Source organism: Chelonia mydas, chromosome 8, assembly GCF_015237465.2.
Source record: "Chelonia mydas isolate rCheMyd1 chromosome 8, rCheMyd1.pri.v2, whole genome shotgun sequence".
Lineage (NCBI taxonomy): Eukaryota > Metazoa > Chordata > Testudines > Cheloniidae > Chelonia > Chelonia mydas.
In genome coordinates this window covers 1,259,865-1,279,124 of record NC_057854.1, presented here as the reverse complement: position 1 = coordinate 1,279,124, position 19,260 = coordinate 1,259,865, and the positions used below count along the sequence as shown (strand labels likewise).

The 19,260-nt window shown below is 67.9% G+C and overlaps 2 protein-coding genes across 5 annotated transcripts in view; one reads left to right on the top strand and one right to left on the bottom strand.

Moving 5' to 3' along the window:
* Nucleotides 1-10,172, top strand: part of UNC5A (unc-5 netrin receptor A) — a 62,596-nt gene extending 52,424 nt beyond the window's left edge. For all 4 annotated transcript variants that reach the window (XM_037907350.2, XM_037907351.2, XM_043521243.1 and 1 more), the window contains 4 exons: nucleotides 6,442-6,591; nucleotides 6,915-7,079; nucleotides 7,773-7,951; nucleotides 9,431-10,172. In XM_037907350.2, the coding sequence (XP_037763278.2) occupies nucleotides 6,442-6,591; nucleotides 6,915-7,079; nucleotides 7,773-7,951; nucleotides 9,431-9,596 (660 nt within the window). In that variant the 3' untranslated portion in view covers nucleotides 9,597-10,172. The remainder of the gene's footprint in view (nucleotides 1-6,441; nucleotides 6,592-6,914; nucleotides 7,080-7,772; nucleotides 7,952-9,430) is intronic.
* The window catches only part of HK3 (hexokinase 3), a 30,086-nt gene continuing 20,980 nt past the window's right edge, over nucleotides 10,155-19,260 (bottom strand). Inside the window, 7 exon segments of the mRNA XM_037907348.2 lie at nucleotides 10,155-10,569; nucleotides 16,032-16,265; nucleotides 16,456-16,611; nucleotides 17,070-17,197; nucleotides 17,199-17,254; nucleotides 18,399-18,498; nucleotides 18,987-19,082. Coding sequence (XP_037763276.2) covers nucleotides 10,425-10,569; nucleotides 16,032-16,265; nucleotides 16,456-16,611; nucleotides 17,070-17,197; nucleotides 17,199-17,254; nucleotides 18,399-18,498; nucleotides 18,987-19,082 — 915 coding nt within the window. The 3' untranslated portion in view covers nucleotides 10,155-10,424.

Here is a 19,260-nt window from a genome sequence, read left to right as displayed (position 1 = left end):
GGCCTGCCCCACGGCCTGCTCCCCGCCCGGCCTCCTGCAGCTCCCTGGAGTATAGCGTCCGCGTGTACTGCCTCCGCGACACCCCCGACGTGCTGCAGGTACCGCCCCACGGCCTGCCCTGCCCCATAGCCTGGCCCACGGCCTGCCCCACAGCCTGACCCCCACCCTTCCCTGCCCCACAGCCTGACCCCTGGCCTGACCCCAGACCTGCCTCTCAGCCCTGCCCTGACCCCTGCTCTGACCCCAGCCCTGTCCCCAACTCACTTTTGCCAAAGAGGAGCCGGTGCCCCCAACCCAGCTGAGAGATGTCTGTGCCAGCCCCGGGGGGCACATGGAGAGCGGGGGGAGCTCTGGCAGTGGGGGGACTCCCGGCCACTCCAGCCCCAGCCTCTCCCACCAGGGGGTGCTGTAGGGAGCAGGGTGGGAGTGCTGTCATGGGGGGAGCTCCCTGCTACTCCAGTCCTGGCAGGGTTCTGGCCCTTAGTCATGTTCCTAGCCCCCCAGCCAGTTCCCGTCCCATCTACGTGAGAACGGCCACACGGGGTCAGCCCAATGGCCCGTCCAGCCCCGTGTCCTGTCTGCTGCCAGCTGCCAGTGCCAGGTGCTTCAGAGGGAGTGAACAGAACAGGGCAAGGGCAAGGGCGAGTGATTCGTACCCTGGCATCCAGCGAGTCCGCCCAGGCGGGGTCCTGGGGAAGCCAGAGGGTCCTGCCCCCCAACTCCGCAGTCAGACGGGACTCTCAGCCAGCCAGTAAAACAGAGGTTTATTAGACGACAGGAACATGGTCTAACACAGAGCTTGCAGGTGCAGAGAACAGGACCCCTCAGCTGGGTCCATTCTGGGGGCAGTGAGCCAGACAACCCCGTCTGCCCTTCACTCCATGTTCCCAGCCAGCCCCAAACTGAAACTCCCTCCAGCCCCCCCTCCTCTGGGCTTTGTCCCTTTCCCAGGCCAGGAGGGCACCGGATTCCTTTGTTCTCCAACCCTTTAGTTCTCACCTTGCAGGGGGGAAGGGCCCAGGCCATCAGTGGCCAGGAAACAGGGTGTCGGCCATTCTCTGTGTCCAGACCCCTGCACACACCTGCCCTCTAGGGCTCTGCAACAATCATACACCCTTATCCCACCACCTAGAGACTTAAGAACTGCATAGGGGAAACTGAGGCACCCCCACACTATTCAGAGGAAACATTAAGAACAGTCCCACTTCGTCACACAGCCATCTGTGGACCTGTCCTCCAACAACTTATCTCCTTGTTTTTGTACCCAGTTATACTTCTGGCCTTCACAATATCCCTGGGCAATGAGTTCCTCAGGTTGACTGTGCATTGTGTGAAGTACTTCTTTATGTTTGTTTTAAACCTGCTGCCTCTTAATATCCTAGGATGATCCCTGGTTCTTGTGTTATGTGAAGGGGTAAATAACACTTCCCTAGTCACTTTCTCCACACCAGTCATGATTTTATAGACCTCAGTCATATCCCCCCCTTTAGTCGTCTCTTTTCCAAGCTGAAAAGTCCCAGTCTTATTAATCTCTCCTCTTACGGAAGCTGTTCCATCCCCCTTATCATTTTTGTTGCCCTTTTCTGTACTTTTCCCAATTCCAACAGATCTTTTTGAGATGGGGCGACCACATCTGCACACAGTATTCAAGATGTGGGCGTTCCATGGATTTATGTAGAGGCAACATGGTATTTTCTGTCTTATTATCTGCCCCTTTCCTAATAGTTCCTAACATTCTCTAGCTGTTTTGACGGCGGCTGCACATTGAGTGGATGTTTTCAGAGAACTCTCCACAAGGACTCCAAAATCTCTTTCTTGAGTGGTAACAGCTAATTTAGACCCCAGCATTGTATATGTATAGTTGGGATGATGTTTTCCATTGGCATTACTTTGCTTTTATCAACATTGAATTTCATCTGCCATTTTGTTGCCCAGTCACCCAGTTTTGTGAGAGCCCTTTGTGACTCTTCGCAGTCTGCCAGGACTTAACTGTCTTGAGTAATTTTGTATCATCTGCTAACTTTGCTATCTCCCTGTTTACCCCTTTTTCCAGATCATTTATCAATCTGTTGAATAGGTCTGGTCCCAGTACAGACCCCTGGGGGACACCACTCTTTACCTCTCTCCACTGTGAAAACTGACCATCGATTCCTACCTCTAGGTTCCTATCTTTTAGCCAGTTACTGATCATGAGACGCAATTCCCTCATATCCCATGACTGCTCACTTTGCTTAAGAGCCTTTGTTGAGGGACCTTGTCAAAGGCTTTCTGAAAGTCCAAGTACACTATATCCACTGGACCCCCCTTGTTGACACCCCCGCCCAAAGAATTCTAGTAGATTGTCGAGGCATGATTTCCCTTTACAAAAGCCCTGTTGACTCTTCCCCAACAAATCGTGTTCATCTCTGCTTCTGATAATTCTGTTCTTTACTATAGTTTCAACCAGTTTGCATGATTCTGAAGTCAGGCTTACCGGCCTGTAATTGTCGGGGTCACCTCTGGAGACCTTTTTAAAAATTGGTGTCACTTTAGCTAACTTCCAGTCATCTCGTACAGAGGCTGGGGGTGGGTTCCTGCTCAGAGCCCCGCAGGGAGGGCGTGGGGATTTAAGCCATAGGTTACATACCACAGTTGGTAATTAAGCAATTTCACATTTGAGTTCCTTCAGAACTTGGGTGATACCTTCGGTCCTGATGACTTATTACTGTTTATCAATTTGTTCCAAACCCTCCTCTAATGACACCTCGATCTAGAACAGTTCCTCAGATTTGTCACCTAAAAAGAATGGCTCAAGTGTGGGAATCTCCCCCACATCTTCTGCAGTGAAGACTGATGCGAAGAATTCATTTAGGTTTCTCTGCAACGGCCTTGTCCTCTCTGAGTGCTCCTTTAGCACCTCGATCATCCAGTGGCCCCACTGATGGTTCACGTGGCTTTCTGCTTTGGATGTATTTTAGTTTTTTGCTGGCTGCTCTTCAAATTCTTTGGCCTACCTAACTATCCTTTTACACCTGACGCGCCAGAGTTTATGCTCCTTGCTATTTTCCTCAGCAGGAGTTGACTTCCAATTTTTAAAGGGTGCCTCTTTGCTTCTAACCACCTCTGAGACTCTGCTGTTTGCCACGCTGACATTGTTTTGGACTTCTTACTGGTTTTTTATTTGGGGTGTGCAGGTAGTTTGAGCCTCTGTTACGGGTTCCTGCGTGCAGCTTGAGGCATTTCACTCTTGGGCTCCTTTCAATTTCCGTTTCCCTGGCCGCTGCATTCTTGTGACGTTCCCCCTTGTGAAGTTAAATGCTGCTGCGGTGGGTTCCTTTGGTGTCCCCTCCCTCCCCCCCAGATGTGAAATGTAGTTACATTATGGTCGCTATCACCGAGCGGTCCAGCTCTAGTCACCTCTTGGACCAGATCCCGTGCTCCACTTAGGACTAAATCAAGAATTGCCTCCCCTCTGATGGGTGCCAGTCATGGATCGTGTGTGGAAATGTTATCTCTGCATCCCGTCCTGAGGGGACATGGACGCAGTCAATGTGGAGACAGTTTAAATCCCCCATTATTATTCTGTTTTCTGTTTTTATCGTCTCTCTACTCTCCCGGCGCATTTCACAATCATCGTCACCACCCTGGTCAGTAGTATATCCAGTGAGCTGTAGCTCACGAAAGCTTATGCTCAAATAAATTGGTTAGTCTCTAAGGGGCCACAAGTACTCCTTTTCTTTTTAGTATATCCTTGCTGCTATACTCTTGTCAGTCAAGCCTGGAATTTCTATCCAGAGAGATTCTATGGGACAGTTTGATTCATTTAAGATTTGTTCTATATTTGACTCCATGCTTTCTTTCACAAACAATGCCACTACCCCACCAGTGCAATCTACTCTGTCATTCCTATATAGTTTGTACCCTGGTATGACCGTGCCCCATTGATTATCATCATTCCACCAAGTTTCTGTGATGCCGACTATGTCAATGTCCTCATTTAATACCAAGCACTCGAGTTCACGCATCTTAGTATTTACACTTCTAGCATGTCTATAGTTGTCAGTATTTAGTTGTCTGCTTCATGTGAGATAACTGAATGGGACTCTTTCATTTGACTGTTTCTCCTCATTCCTACCTGCACTTTATCAACGTCTATCCTCTCCCCTTTACTAGGTAGCAGTTCCAGAGCATCGCCCGGGGACTGCGTGACAAGACCCCCCTTATAAATTAAAAACACTTCTTTATATATTTGACACGATTATAAATGCTGGATGAAAAGCAGGGTTTGGGGTGCAGGCTGATAACTCGTGACCCCCCATGTAATAACCTCACAGCCCCCTGAGGGGTCCCGACCCCCAATTTGAGAACCCCTGGCTTAAGGCCTTCGTTTGCAGCCAGATTAAAAGAGCAGCCAAGCGGCAGCCATTAGCTAAGAAGCAGGAGTCACATCCTCACATTCCATCTAAATTACATTAAAGCAATGTCATATCAGGCTGTTAAAAGGGAGATCCTGGCCTAATAGTACCACCATCACCAGATAAAGAAACAGATCTTAAGATGGTTAAAGAAAACTTAGTTTGATGGCGTCTGCCTGGCAAGAAATCACTTCTCAATAGTTGGGATTGTGAAATCCTCATTTCTTTATTGTTTTGTTTTTACGGTCCCCACTTCCCTATTGTTTGTCTGTATGATCTCTGTCTGGTTCTTTAATTGTTTCTGTCTGCTATATAATTAATTTTTCTAGGTGTAAATTAATTTAGGTGGTGGGATATAATTGGTTAGAAAATTTTGTTACACAATGTAAGAATTGCAAAAAGAAAAGGAGGACTAGTGGCACCTTAGAGACTAACTGATTTCTTTGAGCATAAACTTTTGTGAGCTACAGCTCACTTCATCGGATGCATTCAGTGGAAAATACAGTGGGGAGATTTATATACATAGGGAACATGAAACAATGGGTGTTACCATACACACTGTAAGGAGAGTGATCAGGTAAGGTGAGCTATTACCAGCAGGAAAGCGGGGTGGGGTGGGGGTGGGGAACCTATCACTACAAAAGGTCCCCCCCCCTCCCCCCCGCTCTCCTCCTGGTAATAGCTCACCTTACCTGATTACTCTCGTTATAGGGTGTATGGTAACACCCATCGTTTCATGTTCTCTGTGTATATAAATCTACCCCATCTTCTCATCCACGCATTGAGACCCTGCAGTTCTGCCAATCTCCCCTCCCTCCTGGCACTGTTATGGCAGCAGGGCCGTGCTGGTCAGTGCCCAGCTGCCCCCTGACCTGGCAGGGCTGGGCCCTGGATGGGTTGAGCTGAGCCCTGCAGAGAAAGGCAACGGGCTCCCCCCATGCCACGAGGCCCCCAGAGCTGCATTGCTCAGCCCACCCCGTCACTGGGGCCAGGGCTGCCCAGGGACAGGCTGTGAACCCTAGGGCGGGGGGTCAGCCAGGAGGCACTTGAGGGGTGAGGGGTACTCTGTTCCCCCCGCTGGCTGCTGGGCACAGCCGGATCCAGGACCCGTGCTGAGAGGGCACTGGCCCGGGCTGGCTGCCCGGCTGGGGCTGGGGGCTGGCCCGGGCTGGCTGCCCGGCTGGGGCTAGGGGCTGGCCCAGGCTGGCTGCCCGGCTGGGGCTAGGGGCTGGCCCGGGCTGGCTGCCCGGCTGGAGCTAGGGGCTGGCCTGGGCTGGCTGCCCGGCTGGGGCTAGGGGCTGGCCCGGGCTGGCTGCCCGGCTGGGGCTAGGGGCTGGCCCAGGCTGGCTGCCCGGCTGGGGCTGGGGCTGGCCCAGGCTGGCTGCCCGGCTGGGGCTACGGGCTGGCCCAGGCTGGCTGCCCGGCTGGGGCTAGGGGCTGGCCCAGGCTGGCTGCCCGGCTGGGGCTAGGGGCTGGCCCAGGCTGGCTGCCCGGCTGGGGCTGGGGGCTGGCCCAGGCTGGCTGCCCGGCTGGGGCTACGGGCTGGCCCGGGCTGGCTGCCCGGCTGGGGCTAGGGGCTGGCCCAGGCTGGCTGCCCGGCTGGGGCTAGGGGCTGGCCCAGGCTGGCTGCCTGGCTGGGGCTGGGGGCTGGCCCGGGCTGGCTGCCCGGCTGGGGCTACGGGCTGGCCCGGGCTGGCTGCCCGGCTGGGGCTAGGGGCTGACCCGGGCTGGCTGCCCGGCTGGGGCTAGGGGCTGGCCCGGGCTGGCTGCCCGGCTGGGGCTAGGGGCTGGCCCGGGCTGGCTGCCCGGCTGGAGCTAGGGGCTGGCCCGGGCTGGCTGCCCGGCTGGGGCTAGGGGCTGGCCCGGGCTGGCTGCCCGGCTGGAGCTAGGGGCTGGCCCGGGCTGGCTGCCCGGCTGGGGCTAGGGGCTGGCCCTGGCTGGCTGCCCGGCTGGGGCTAGGGGCTGGCCCTGGCTGGCTGCCCGGCTGGGGCTAGGGGGTGGCCCAGGCTGGGGCTCACTCCCTGGCTGAGCGTCCGTCTCCCAACAGGAGGTGATGCAGCTGGAGAAGCAGCTGGGGGGGCAGCTGATCGGAGCCCCCCGTGTCCTGCACTTCAAGGACAGTTACCACAACCTGCGCCTCTCCATCCACGACATGCCCAGCTCGCTGTGGAAGAGCAAACTCCTCGCCAGCTACCAGGTAGGCGAGCCAGCCGTGCCTACGGCGCCCACTCTGCCCCCGCCAGCCTCCAGGGCAAGGCCCAGCTCTGCCCACGCCAGGACAGGTGAGCCCTGCAGCAGCGCCATGGCCGAGCAGGCACCGAGCCCCAGGGACTGGCAGGGACACCCTGCTCTTCCCTGCCCCCCATCCTGCCCCGAGCTCCTGCTCTCGGCTGGGGTGGGGGCCAGTCTCTGGTGCTTCTTGGGGAGGCTGGGGGGATTCCTGCCCCTCCCCTGAAGCCCGAGAGCCCTGTAGCAGACCCAGGGCAGGCGGGAGTGACCCTCGGCTTCCCTCCGCCGCAGGAGATCCCCTTCTACCACCTGTGGAGCGGGCTGCAGCCCTTCCTGCACTGCACCTTCTCGCTGGAGCGTCTCAGCCCCAGCACCTGCCAGCTGGCCTGCAAGGTCTGGGTCTGGCAGGTGGAGGGCGACGGGCAGAGCTTCAGCATCAACCTCAACATCGCCAAGGTGAGCGGGCCGGGATCGGGGGGCGGGGGGCTGCCTGCAGGCATGTGCCAGGCCCCAGTGTGGGGGCAGGGGCTGCCCCGGAGCCAGTGCGGGGGCGGGGGGCTGCCTGCGGGCGCGTGCCAGGCCCCAGTGTGGGGGCAGGGGCTGCCCCGGAGCCAGGGCGGGGGCGGGGGGGGCTGCCCCGGAGCCAGTGCGGGGGCAGGGAGCTGCCTGCGGGCGCGCGCCAGGCCCCAGTGCGGGGGCGGGGCTGCCCCAGAGCCAGTGCGAGGGCGGGGGGCTGCCTGCGGGCGCGTGCCAGGCTCCAGGGCGGGGGGCTGCCTGCGGGCGTGCTCCAGGCCCCAGTGTGGGGGCGGGGGGGCTGCCCCGGACCCAGTGCGGGGGCGGGGGGCTGCCTGCGGGCACGCGCCAGGCCCCAGTGCCAGGGAAGCAGGGATCCCGGACCATCGCCATGGCACTGGATGGCCCCCCGCCGGTCACGGGGCACAGCAGACGAGAGAGGGCAGCAGCTCCCCAAGGGCCAGGCTGCCGCGATGCAGGCGGGTGCCAGCCCCTCCGAAGGCCCCGCAGGAGCTGGCAGCAGAGGTGAGAGCCGCAGGGGGTGCTGCCACCCAGCCCCACCCCCAGGCCTGGGGCCCTGCCGCTCGGGGCTGTGGGTCCCCTCCCTGCTCACCCCTCTCCCTGCTGGACTCCTAGGATACGAGCTTCTCGGACTGGCTGGTGCCCGACAGCGAGGCCGGCTGCCCAGCCCTGGTGGGCCCCAGTGCCTTCAAGATCCCCTTCCTCATCCGCCAGAAGATCATCAGCAGCCTGGACACGCCCTGCGCCCGTGGGGCTGACTGGAGAACGCTGGCCCAGAAACTCCACCTGGACAGGTACAGGGGCAGGCAGCGTCTCCCCGCCAGGGCACCGGGGGCAGGGAGCGATCCTGGGGGCAGGGCACCGGGGGCAGGGAGCATCCCCCTGCCAGGACACTGGGGGCAGGGTGCGCTCCCAGGGCAGGACACAGGGAGCGATCCCAGGGGCAGGGCACTGGGGGCGGGGAGTGATCCCAGGGGCAGGGCATTGGGGGCAGGGAGCATCCCGGGGGGCAGCCTGTCTGCAGGACACACAGCTCACCCGGCTTCCACCTTCCTGGGTCTGACCTCGGAGCATTCAGCCTCCTCTGCCCCTCCGTGCCCTTCCCACAGCGAGTCCGCCCAGGCGGGGTCCTGGGGAAGCCAGAGGGTCCTGCCCCCCAACTCTGCAGTCAGACGGGACTCTCAGCCAGCCAGTAAAACAGAGGTTTATTAGATGACAGGAACATGGTCCAAACTGGATCTTGTAGGTGCAGAGAACAGGACCCCTCAGCTGGGTCCATTTTGGGGGGCAGTGAGCCAGACAACCCCGTGTGCCCTTCATTCCATGTCCCAGCCAGCCCCAAACTGAAACTCCCTCCAGCCCCTCCTCCTCTGGGCTTTGTCCCTTTCCCGGGCCAGGAGGTCACCGGATTCCTTTGTTCTCCAACCCTTTAGCTCTCACCTCGCAGGGGGGAAGGGCCCAGGCCATCAGTGGCCAGGAAACAGGGTGTCGGCCATTCTCTGTGTCCAGACCCCTGCACACACCTGCCCTCTAGGGCTCTGCAGTGATCATACACCCTTACCCCACCCCCTAGATACTTAAGAACTGCCTAGGGGAAACTGAGGCACCCCCACACTATTCAGAGGAAACATTAAGAACAGTCCCACTTCGTCACATAGGGCACTGGGGGCAGGGAGTGATTCCGGTGTAAGGGCACCAGGGGCAGGGAGTGTCCCCCAGCCAGGGCACCAAGTGCAGGGAGCGATCCTGGGGGTAGGGATGATTCCAGGGGCAGGCCACTGGGGGCAGGGAGCAATCCCAGGGGCAGGGCACTGGGGGCAGGGAGCGATCCCGGGGGCAGAGCACTGGGGGCAGGGAGCGATCCCGGGGGCAGGGCACTGGGGGCAGGGAGCGATCCCGGGGGCAGGGCATTGGGGGCAGGGAGCGATCCCGGGGGCAGGGCACTGGGGGCAGGGAGTGATCCCAGCGCCAGATCTCTCACCCAGCCGCCGCGGCCCCCAGGAGCCAGGGCAGAGCACAGGGAGCAGAGGTGGGGAGCAGGGCTGCTTGGCCACATTCTGCACCCCCTGAAGCTGGCAGGGCTCCTGGAACGGGCGGGCAGTGGCCCACCTGGGAGGAGACCCAGGCAGCACACCCCACTCGGTGAAGTGGGCCCCACCTGGGCCTGTGGACCCAACCCCCCCATGGCCGACCAGCCCGTGAGAGCAGAGAGTGCCCTGGGCGGGGGCGGGGATGGAGCTCCCGGCTAACGCCCCCTCCCCTCTCCTCTGCAGCCATCTCAGCTTCTTTGCCTCGAAGGCCAGCCCGACCGCCATGATCCTGAACCTGTGGGAGGCGCGGCACTTCCCCAGCGGGAACCTGGCACAGCTGGCCGCAGCCGTGGCCGAGGTGGGCAAACAGGACAGTGCCCTCTTCGCCGTCTCGGAGGCCGAGTGCTGAGGGGCCAGGGCGGGGTGGGGCTGGGGCCCTGCGGAGCGGGGAGCACAGGCCCCGGGGCAGCAGTGTGGGTGTTGCTGCCCCAGAGGTGCCAGCTCCGTCCCCCGGGGGGCCTGTGCTGGGCTCCTGCCCCTGCTGCTCCACTCGGGTCTCTGGCGCCCCTGCTGCCCGCGCAGGGGGCAGGGAGCTGGCTGCCCCTCAGCTGCAGCCCCCACCTCTGGGTGGGCACCAGCTCCCCAGTGCTGGCACTGACTGAGTGTGGGGGGCTGTGCCCCTTGCTGCCCCAGGACCCCTTGAGGACTCCCCTGCCGCCCCCTCCGCCCCCCGCATGCCAAGGGGCTGCCCGACACCAGAGCCAGTCCCCCCGGGGGGCGTCTTGGAGCCAAAGAACAGGCCATGGCAGGGGCTGCGGGTGGGAGGCTCTGGCGGGTGCTGGGATGGGCAGCGTGGCTCCAGCCCAGCCCAGCCGGGCGCTGTGTGCGCAGCGGGCATTGTGCGTCGTGCGTGCTGTAACCGTGTGGGGCCGGGCGGTGCCAGGCCCCGTCCCATGTTGTGTAAAGATCGGTTTTTAATTCTGTATTCAAGTGCATTCGCGTATTTACACTTGGCCTTATGTACATAGCAGGCACCGCGCGGCGGGGGGCTAGCGGGCACCATGTAAATAAATTGGATCTATATTGCTAGCTGGGGCTCGCGCCGGCCGCCAGGCACAGGGGACGGGGAGGGGTGCTGCCCCATGGGGGGGGTTCCGGTCCCTGCCCACTCAGCAGCCTCGGGCGGGGGTGCAAATGGCCTGCAGAGAGCCCGAGCTCCTCCCTACACCGGGCAGGCTCAGACCCGCTGGTGACGGGCGACACGACAGGCAACAGCTGCGATGAGCGCGGCCCCTTTCCCCGAGCCGTCTTCTGACTGCAGGAAGGTGACGCTGCAGCGTGGGGCGAGGCGCTGCACAGTCCCCTGCACCTCCTGCGCGAAGCTGCAGAGAGAGGGGGGAGTGAGGCCGTAAACCCTGCAACCAGCCCCCCTTCACTGCCCGCCGCGCCCTGCAGCCCGCCCCCCTTCACCTGCCCGCCGGCCCTGCAACCCGCCCCCCTTCACTGCCCGCCGCGCCCTGCAAGCCCGCCCCCCTTCACTGCCCGCCGCGCCCTGCAGCCCGCCCCCCTTCACCGCTCGGCCGGGCCCTGCAGCCCGCCCCCCTTCACCGCTCGGCGGGCCCTGCAACCCGCCCCCCTTAACCGCCCGCCGGGCCCTGCAACCCGCCCCCCTTCACCGCCCGCCGGGCCCTGCAACCAGCCCCCCTTCACTGCCCGCCGCGCCCTGCAACCCGCCCCCCTTAACCGCCCGCCGGGCCCTGCAACCCGCCCCCCTTCACCGCCCGCCGGGCCCTGCAACCGCCCCCCTTCACCGCCCGCCGGGCCCTGCAACCCGCCCCCCTTCACTGCCCGCCGGGCCCTGCAGCCCGCCCCACTTCACCGCCCGCCGGGCCCTGCAACCCGCCCCCCTTCACTGCCCGCTGTGCCCTGCAGCCCGCCCCCCTTCACCGCCCGCCACGCCCTGAAACCCGCCCCCCTTCACCGCCCGCCGGGCCCTGCAACCCGCCCCCCTTCACCGCCCTCCGCGCCCTGCAACCCGCCCCCCTTCACCGCCCGCCGGGCCCTGCAACCCGCCCCCCTTCACCGCTCGGCGGGCCCTGCAACCCGCCCCCCTTAACCGCCCGCCGCGCCCTGCAACCCGCCCCCCTTAACCGCCCGCCGCGCCCTGCAACCCGCCCCCCTTCACTGCCCTCCGCGCTCTGCAGCCCGCCCCCCCTTTCACTGCCCGCCGCGCCCTGCACCCAGCCCCCCCTTCACTGCCCGCCGCGCCCTGCAGCCCGCCCCCCTTCACCGCCCGCCGGGCCCTGCAACCCGCCCCCCTTCAGTGCCCGCCGCGCCCTGCAGCCCGCCCCCCCCCTTCACCGTCCGCCGCGCCCTGCAACCGCCCCCCCTTCACCGGCCCTGCCCGCCGGGCCCTGCAACCCGCCCCCCTTCACCGCCCGCCGGGCCCTGCAACCAGCCCCCCTTCACTGCCCGCCGCGCCCTGAAACCCGCCCCCCTTCACTGCCCGCCGGGCCCTGCAACCCGCCCCCCTTCACCGCCCGCCGCGCCCTGCAACCCGCCCCCCTTCACCGCCCGCCGGGCCCTGCAACCAGCCCCCCTTCACTGCCCGCTGCGCCCTGCAGCCCGCCCCCCTTCACCGCCCGCCGGGCCCTGCAGCCCGCCCCCCTTCACAGCCCGCCGCGCCCTGCAACCCGCCCCCCCTTCACTGCCCTCCGCGCTCTGCAGCCCGCCCCCCTTCACTGCCCGCCGCGCCCTGCAGCCCGCCCCCCTTCACCGCCCGCCGGGCCCTGCGACCCGCCCCCCTTCAGTGCCCGCCGCGCCCTGCAGCCCGCCCCCCTTCACCGTCCGCCGCGCCCTGCAACCCGCCCCCCTTCACCGCCCGCCGGGCCCTGCAGCCCGCCCCCCTTCACCGCCCTCCGGGCCCTGCAACCAGCCCCCCTTCACTGCCCGCCGCGCCCTGCAGCCCGCCCCCCTTCACCGCCCGCCGGGACCTGCAGCCCGCCCCCCTTCACCGCCCGCCGGGCCCTGCAACCCGCCCCCCTTCACTGCCCGCCGTGCCCTGCAGCCCGCCCCCCTTCTCTGCCCGCCGCGCCCTGCAGCCCGCCCCCCTTCACTGCCCGCCGCGCCCTGCAGCCCGCCCCCCTTCACTGCCCGCCGCGCCCTGAAACCTGCCCCCCTTCACTGCCCGCCGGGCCCTGCAACCCGCCCCCTTTCACTGCCCGCCGGGCCCTGCAACCAGCCCCCCTTCACCGCCCGCCGCGCCCTGAAACCCGCCCCCCTTCACTGCCCGCCGCGCCCTGAAACCCGCCCCCCTTCACTGCCCGCCGCGCCCTGCAACCCGCCCCCATTCACTGCCCGCCGCGCCCTGAAACCTGCCCCCCTTCACTGCCCGCCGGGCCCTGCAGCCCGCCCCCCTTCACTGCCCGCCGGGCCCTGAAACCCGCCCCCCTTCACTGCCCGCCGTGCCCTGCAGCCCGCCCCCCTTCACCGCCCGCCGCGCCCTGAAACCCGCCCCCCTTCACTGCCCGCCGCGCCCTGAAACCCGCCCCCCTTCACCGCCCGCCGGGCCCTGCAGCCCGCCCCCCTTCACTGCCCGCCGCGCCCTGAAACCCGCCCCCCTTCACTGCCCGCCGCGCCCTGCAGCCCGCCCCCCTTCACCGCCCGCCGGGCCCTGCAGCCCGCCCCCCTTCACCGCCCGCCGCGCCCTGCAACCCGCCCCCCTTCACCGCCCGCCGGGCCCTGCAACCCGCCCCCCTTCAGTGCCCGCCGCGCCCTGCAGCCCGCCCCCCTTCACCGTCCGCCGCGCCCTGCAACCCGCCCCCCTTCACCGCCCGCCGGGCCCTGCAGCCCGCCCCCCTTCACCGCCCTCCGGGCCCTGCAACCAGCCCCCCTTCACTGCCCGCCGCGCCCTGCAGCCCGCCCCCCTTCACCGCCCGCCGGGCCCTGAAACCCGCCCCCCTTCACCGCCCGCCGGGCCCTGCAACCCGCCCCCCTTCACTGCCCGCCGTGCCCTGCAGCCCGCCCCCCTTCTCTGCCCGCTGCGCCCTGCAGCCCGCCCCCCTTCACTGCCCGCCGCGCCCTGAAACCTGCCCCCCTTCACTGCCCGCCGGGCCCTGCAACCCGCCCCCTTTCACTGCCCGCCGGGCCCTGCAACCAGCCCCCCTTCAGCGCCCGCCGCGCCCTGAAACCCGCCCCCCTTCACTGCCCGCCGCGCCCTGCAACCCGCCCCCCTTCACTGCCCGCCGCGCCCTGCAACCCGCCCCCATTCACTGCCCGCCGCGCCCTGAAACCTGCCCCCCTTCACTGCCCGCCGGGCCCTGCAGCCCGCCCCCCTTCACTGCCCGCCGTGCCCTGCAGCCCGCCCCCCTTCACTGCCCGCCGCGCCCTGAAACCCGCCCCCCTTCACCGCCCGCCGGGCCCTGCAGCCCGCCCCCCTTCACTGCCCGCCGCGCCCTGAAACCCGCCCCCCTTCACTGCCCGCCGGGCCCTGCAGCCCGCCCCCCTTCACTGCCCGCCGCGCCCTGAAACCCGCCCCCCTTCACTGCCCGCCGCGCCCTGAAACCCGCCCCCCTTCACCGCCCGCCGGGCCCTGCAGCCCGCCCCCCTTCACTGCCCGCCGCGCCCTGAAACCCGCCCCCTTTCACTGCCCGCCGCGCCCTGCAGCCCGCCCCCCTTCACAGCCCGCCGCGCCCTGAAACCCGCCCCCCTTCACTGCCCGCCGGGCCCTGCAGCCCGCCCCCCTTCACCGCCCGCCGCGCTCTGCAACCCGCCCCCCTTCACTGCCCGCCGGGCCCTGAAACCCGCCCCCCTTCACCGCCCGCCGCGCTCTGCAGCCCGCCCCCCTTCACCGCCCGCCGCGCCCTGAAACCCGCCCCCCTTCACTGCCCGCCGGGCCCTGCAGCCCGCCCCCCTTCACCGCCCGCCGCGCTCTGCAACCCGCCCCCCCTTCACTGCCCGCCGGGCCCTGAAACCCGCCCCCCTTCACCGCCCGCCGCGCTCTGCAGCCCGCCCCCCCTTCACTGCCCGCCGCGCCCTGAAACCCGCCCCCCTTCACCGCCCGCCGGGCCCTGCAGCCCGCCCCCCTTCACTGCCCGCCGCGTCCTGAAACCCGCCCCCCTTCACCGCCCGCCGGGCCCTGCAGCCCGCCCCCCTTCACCGCCCGCCGCGCCCTGAAACCTGCCCCCCTTCACCGCCCGCCGGGCCCTGCAACCCGCCCCCCTTCACCGCCCGCCGGGCCCTGCAACCAGCCCCCCTTCACCGCCCGCCGGGCCCTGCAGCCCGCCCCCCTTCACCGCCCGCCGGGCCCTGCAGCCCGCCCCCTTTCACCGCCCGCCGGGCCCTGAAACCCGCCCCCCCTTCACCGCCCGCCGCGCCCTGAAACCCGCCCCCCTTCACCGCCCGCCGGGCCCTGCAACCCACCCCCCTTCACCGCCCGCCGGGCCCTGTAACCCGCCCCCCTTCACCGCCCGCCGGGCCCTGCAGCCCGCCCCCCTTCACCGCCCGCCGGGCCCTGCAGCCCGCCCCCCTTCACTGCCCGCCGGGCCCTGCAACCCGCCCCCCTTCATCGCCCGCCGGGCCCTGAAACCCGCCCCCCTTCACCGCCCGCCGCGCCCTGCAACCCGCCCCCCCTTCATCGCCCGCCGGGCCCTGCAACCCGCCCCCCTTCACCGCCCGCCGCGCCCTGCAACCCGCCCCCCTTCACCGCCCGCCGGGCCCTGCAACCCGCCCCCCTTCACCGCCCGCCGCGCCCTGCAACCCGCCCCCCTTCACCGCCCGCCGGGCCCTGCAGCCCGCCCCCCTTCACCGCCCGCCGGGCCCTGCAACCCGCCCCCCTTCACTGCCCGCCGGGCCCTGCAGCTCGCCCCCCTTCAGTGCCCGCCACGCCCTGCAACCCGCCCCCCTTCACCGCCCGCCGCGCCCTGAAACCCGCCCCCCTTCACCGCCCGCCGGGCCCTGCAACCCGCCCCCCTTCACCGCCCGCCGGGCCCTGCAACCAGCCCCCCTTCACCGCCCGCCGGGCCCTGCAGCCCGCCCCCCTTCACCGCCCGCCGGGCCCTGCAGCCCGCCCCCTTTCACCGCCCGCCGGGCCCTGCAACCCGCCCCCCTTCACCGCCCGCCGCGCCCTGAAACCCGCCCCCTTCACCGCCCGCCGGGCCCTGCAACCCGCCCCCCTTCACCGCCCGCCGGGCCCTGTAACCCGCCCCCCTTCACCGCCCGCCGGGCCCTGCAGCCCGCCCCGTTTCACCGCCCGCCGGGCCCTGCAGCCCGCCCCCCTTCACCGCCCGCCGGGCCCTGCAGCCCGCCCCCCTTCACCGCCCGCCGGGCCCTGCAGCCCGCCCCCCTTCACCGCCCGCCGGGCCCTGCAACCCGCCCCCCTTCACCGCCCGCCGGGCCCTGCAACCCGCCCCCCCTTCACCGCCCGCCGGGCCCTGCAACCCGCCCCCCTTCACCGCCCTCCGCGCCCTGCAACCCGCCCCCCTTCACCGCCCTCCGCGCCCTGCAACCCGCCCCCCCTTCACTGCCCGCCGGGCCCTGCAACCCGCCCCCCCTTCACTGCCTGCCGCGCCCTGCAACCCGCCCCCCTTCACCGCCCGCCGCGCCCTGCAGCCAGGCATTGCAGCTGTCCCTTGCTCACTCACAAGCAAACTCCGTGTCCCTGCCCTTGGCAGCACCTACTGCAACTCATCCCTGCCCCACTCGCCAGCATGGGCACTTCCCCCACAGGGACAAGCAGCTGCTCTGCACCCATTTGCTGGCACAGCTGTGGGGGGCCCCGAGCCCCTACCCTCTGTGATCCCCCGTGTGCCAGCAGGCCCCGGCCGCCCCTCCCGCCCCCACTCACTGTGGGTGCAGCTTGTAGAGTGTCCTGTCCACGCCCACCGCCACCGAAAGCTGCTCCAGGCCCCGGTTCTCCCGGATCTTCTCCACCACAGCAGCCACTCCTGCCCCGCAGAGCTGGGCCGCGCGCCGGGCCACCACCTGGCACACCTCCCGTACCAGCACGCTGTCCTCGCAGGTGACGTGCAGCCCCAGCTCCTCCAGGATGGCGCACACCTGCCGCAGGGCCAGGCCGTCGCTGTGGGGACCCCAGGGGCACGGTCAGCGCGGCCTCGGGCCCTCGCCCCCACCCCCCATGCTGCCATCCCTAGGAGCAGCTCCGCATCTAGGGCTGGAGCCCCTGCCCTGCCTGGCAGTCGGCGTCCCAGGAGCCATCGGCACCAACAGCGCCTGCCCCGCTCCCCCTCCTGCGCCCGCCCCGCGCTCACCTCTCGATGGACGACAGGAACTTGGTCTGGAAGATGTCCCGGGTCTGAAGCTTGGGGGACGGGCGGCCCCGGAACAGGAGCCCCTTGGCCGTGAGCTCCAGCAGGATGTGCTGGACGATCTCGCCCAGATACATGCCACTGATGAGCTTCTCGAACCTGCCCCGGAAGGAGAGGCCGTCAGCACAGCTGCAGGGCCCCGGCCAGCCCTGCCCTGGTACAGCCCCCTGCCCAGCCCCCTCCCCAGGCCTGCCCCGGTACAGCCCCTGGCCAGCCCTGCCCTGTCCCAGGACAGCCCCGGTACAGCCCCTGGCCAGCCCTGCCCTGGTACAGCCCCCAGCCCAGGCCTGCCCCGGTATAGCCCCTGGCCAGCCCTGCCCTGCCCCACGATGGCCCCGGCCAGCCCCTTCCCCACCCCAGTCCAGCTCCCTGCCCAGGCCTGCCCCGGTGCGGCCTCTGCCCAGGCCCGGTATGGACCCCTGCCCGGCGTGGCATGGCCATTGTTCCCCCCCCCCCCCCGAGTATGGCCCCAGCGCAGCCCCTGCTTTGTCCCTCTGCCCCCAGTGCCCCACCCCTGCCACCCGGCCCAGCCCTGGTGTGGCCCTGGCCCTGCCCACCTCTGCCTGCCGGGGTTCAGCGAGGCCTCGTCCACCTGTCTGTCGAAGGGGGTGAAGAACGCGTCCAGGCAGCCGTTGTCGCCGAACGCCCCCAACTCCATGTTGACGCACATCCGCCCTTCCCCCCCCCGCCAGGGTGCCCACGTTCCGCAGCTCCTCCATGTAGCAGGCGTTGGTGCCCGTGCCTGAGGGGGGGACGGGGCATCAGCTCAGGCCCCTTCCCGGCCAGGCTGCTGCGGCTGGGGCAGACCCAGCCCAGGGCCGAGACCCCTCCCCTGCTGCACTAGCCCCTGGAGTGGGGCGATGCCAAGGGGCCAGCACTGCTGGGGGGGGCAGTGTGGGGCAGGTTGAACACTGTCCTAGCTCCTGCACACACACACACCCCAGCTGCTGGGCAGCGCCTGGTCCTGGGGCTGGGGGTGCGCCTGCCCGCTGGGCACTGGGGGGGCGCCTGCCCGCTGGGCCCTGGGGGGTGCGCCTGCTCGCTGGGCCCTGGGGGTGCGCCTGCCCGCTGGGCACTGGGGGGGCGCCTGCCCGCTGGGTACTGGGGGGGCGCCTGCCCGCTGGGCCCTGGGGGGGTGCGCCTGCCCGCTGGGCACTGGGGGGGTGTGCCTGCTCGCCGGGCCCTGGGGGGTGTACCTGCCCGCTGGGCACTGGGGGGGCGCCTGCCCGCTGGGCATTGGGGGGGGCGCCTGCCCGCTGGGCATTGGGGGGGGCGCCTGCTCGCTGGGCACTGGGGGGGTGCGCCTGCCCGCTGGGGCCTGGGGGGGTGCGCCTGCTCGCTGGGCACTGGGGGTGCGCCTGCCCGCTGGGCACTGGGGGGGTGCGCCTGCCCGCTGGGCACTGGGGGGGCGCCTGCCCGCTGGGTACTGGGGGGGCGCCTGCCCGCTGGGCCCTGGGGGGTGCGCCTGCTCGCTGGGCACTGGGGGTGCGCCTGCCCGCTGCGCACTGGGGGGGGTGCGCCTGCCCGCTGGGCACTGGGGGGTGGCGCCTGCCCGCTGGGCCCTGGGGGGTGCGCCTGCTCGCTGGGTACTGGGGGGGCGCCTGCTCGCTGGGCATTGGGGGGGTGTGCCTGCCCGCTGGGCACTGGGGGGGGTGCGCCTGCCCGCTGGGCACTGGGGGGGTGCGCCTGCCCGCTGGGCACTGGGGGGTGCGCCTGCCCGCTGGGCCCTGGGGGGTGCGCCTGCTCGCTGGGTACTGGGGGGGCGCCTGCTCGCTGGGCATTGGGGGGGTGTGCCTGCCCGCTGCGCACTGGGGGGGGGTGCGCCTGCCCGCTGGGCACTGGGGGGGTGTGCCTGCCCGCTGCGCACTGGGGGGGCTGCCCCTTACCCACAATGAGGCCGACCTCACAGCTGGGGTCGTCGTAGCCGCACGACATCATGGTTCCCACGGTGTCGTTCACTATGGCAACCACGTCCAGCGCAAAGTGCTAGGAAGAATGAGACCCGTTACTCGGTAACACAATTCCCCATCACCAGGGCAACGGCACGGGCACACTGCCCTCCCCGTCTCCTGGGAAACGGCCCCTCCCTCTGCGCCTCCCTGGGGGGAGCTGCTCCCCACCTGCTCCCCACCTGCTGACTGGGGCGAGGGACACAGGGCTCCGGCCCTGCCCCCGTCACGCCCGCGTCCTGTGCGAGGCCATCGCCGGGCACCGTCAGGCTGAGACAGAGCATCACACAGCCCTGAGCCCGCCGGCAACCTAACCCCCTGCCCGATGCTCCTGGCGCGATGCCCGGCCTCGCACAATGCCCCCGTTGACCCCCCCACCCGGGAACCTAACGCCCTGCCTGGCCCGATGCCCGGCCGGGCGCTACGATGCCTCCCCCCACCCCTGCCCACCTGCCCAGTACAACGCCCCGCCCCGTCCCGCCCCGCCCGGCTCACGGGCCCCCTGCCCAGGCCCCCGTGCCATACATTTTTGCGCTTCACCGCCTCCCGGAGCAGCTTCACCACGTCCTGCCCCACACAGCCCGAGGCGTTGAATCCTTTGGTCCAGCTCAGCAGGATGCCCTGGGGACCAGTCATTAGTGTTCAGAGTTAACAAGCGACAGAACACTCCACTTAGAAGCAACCTGGCTAGTCCCACCTGTCTGCCGGGCACCCACCCAGCCCGCTGGCGTTCGCATCAGGCTGCTGCACACCAGCGGTGCTGGGAAGACAGGCAGGGACGGAAACGCTGCCTTCCCTG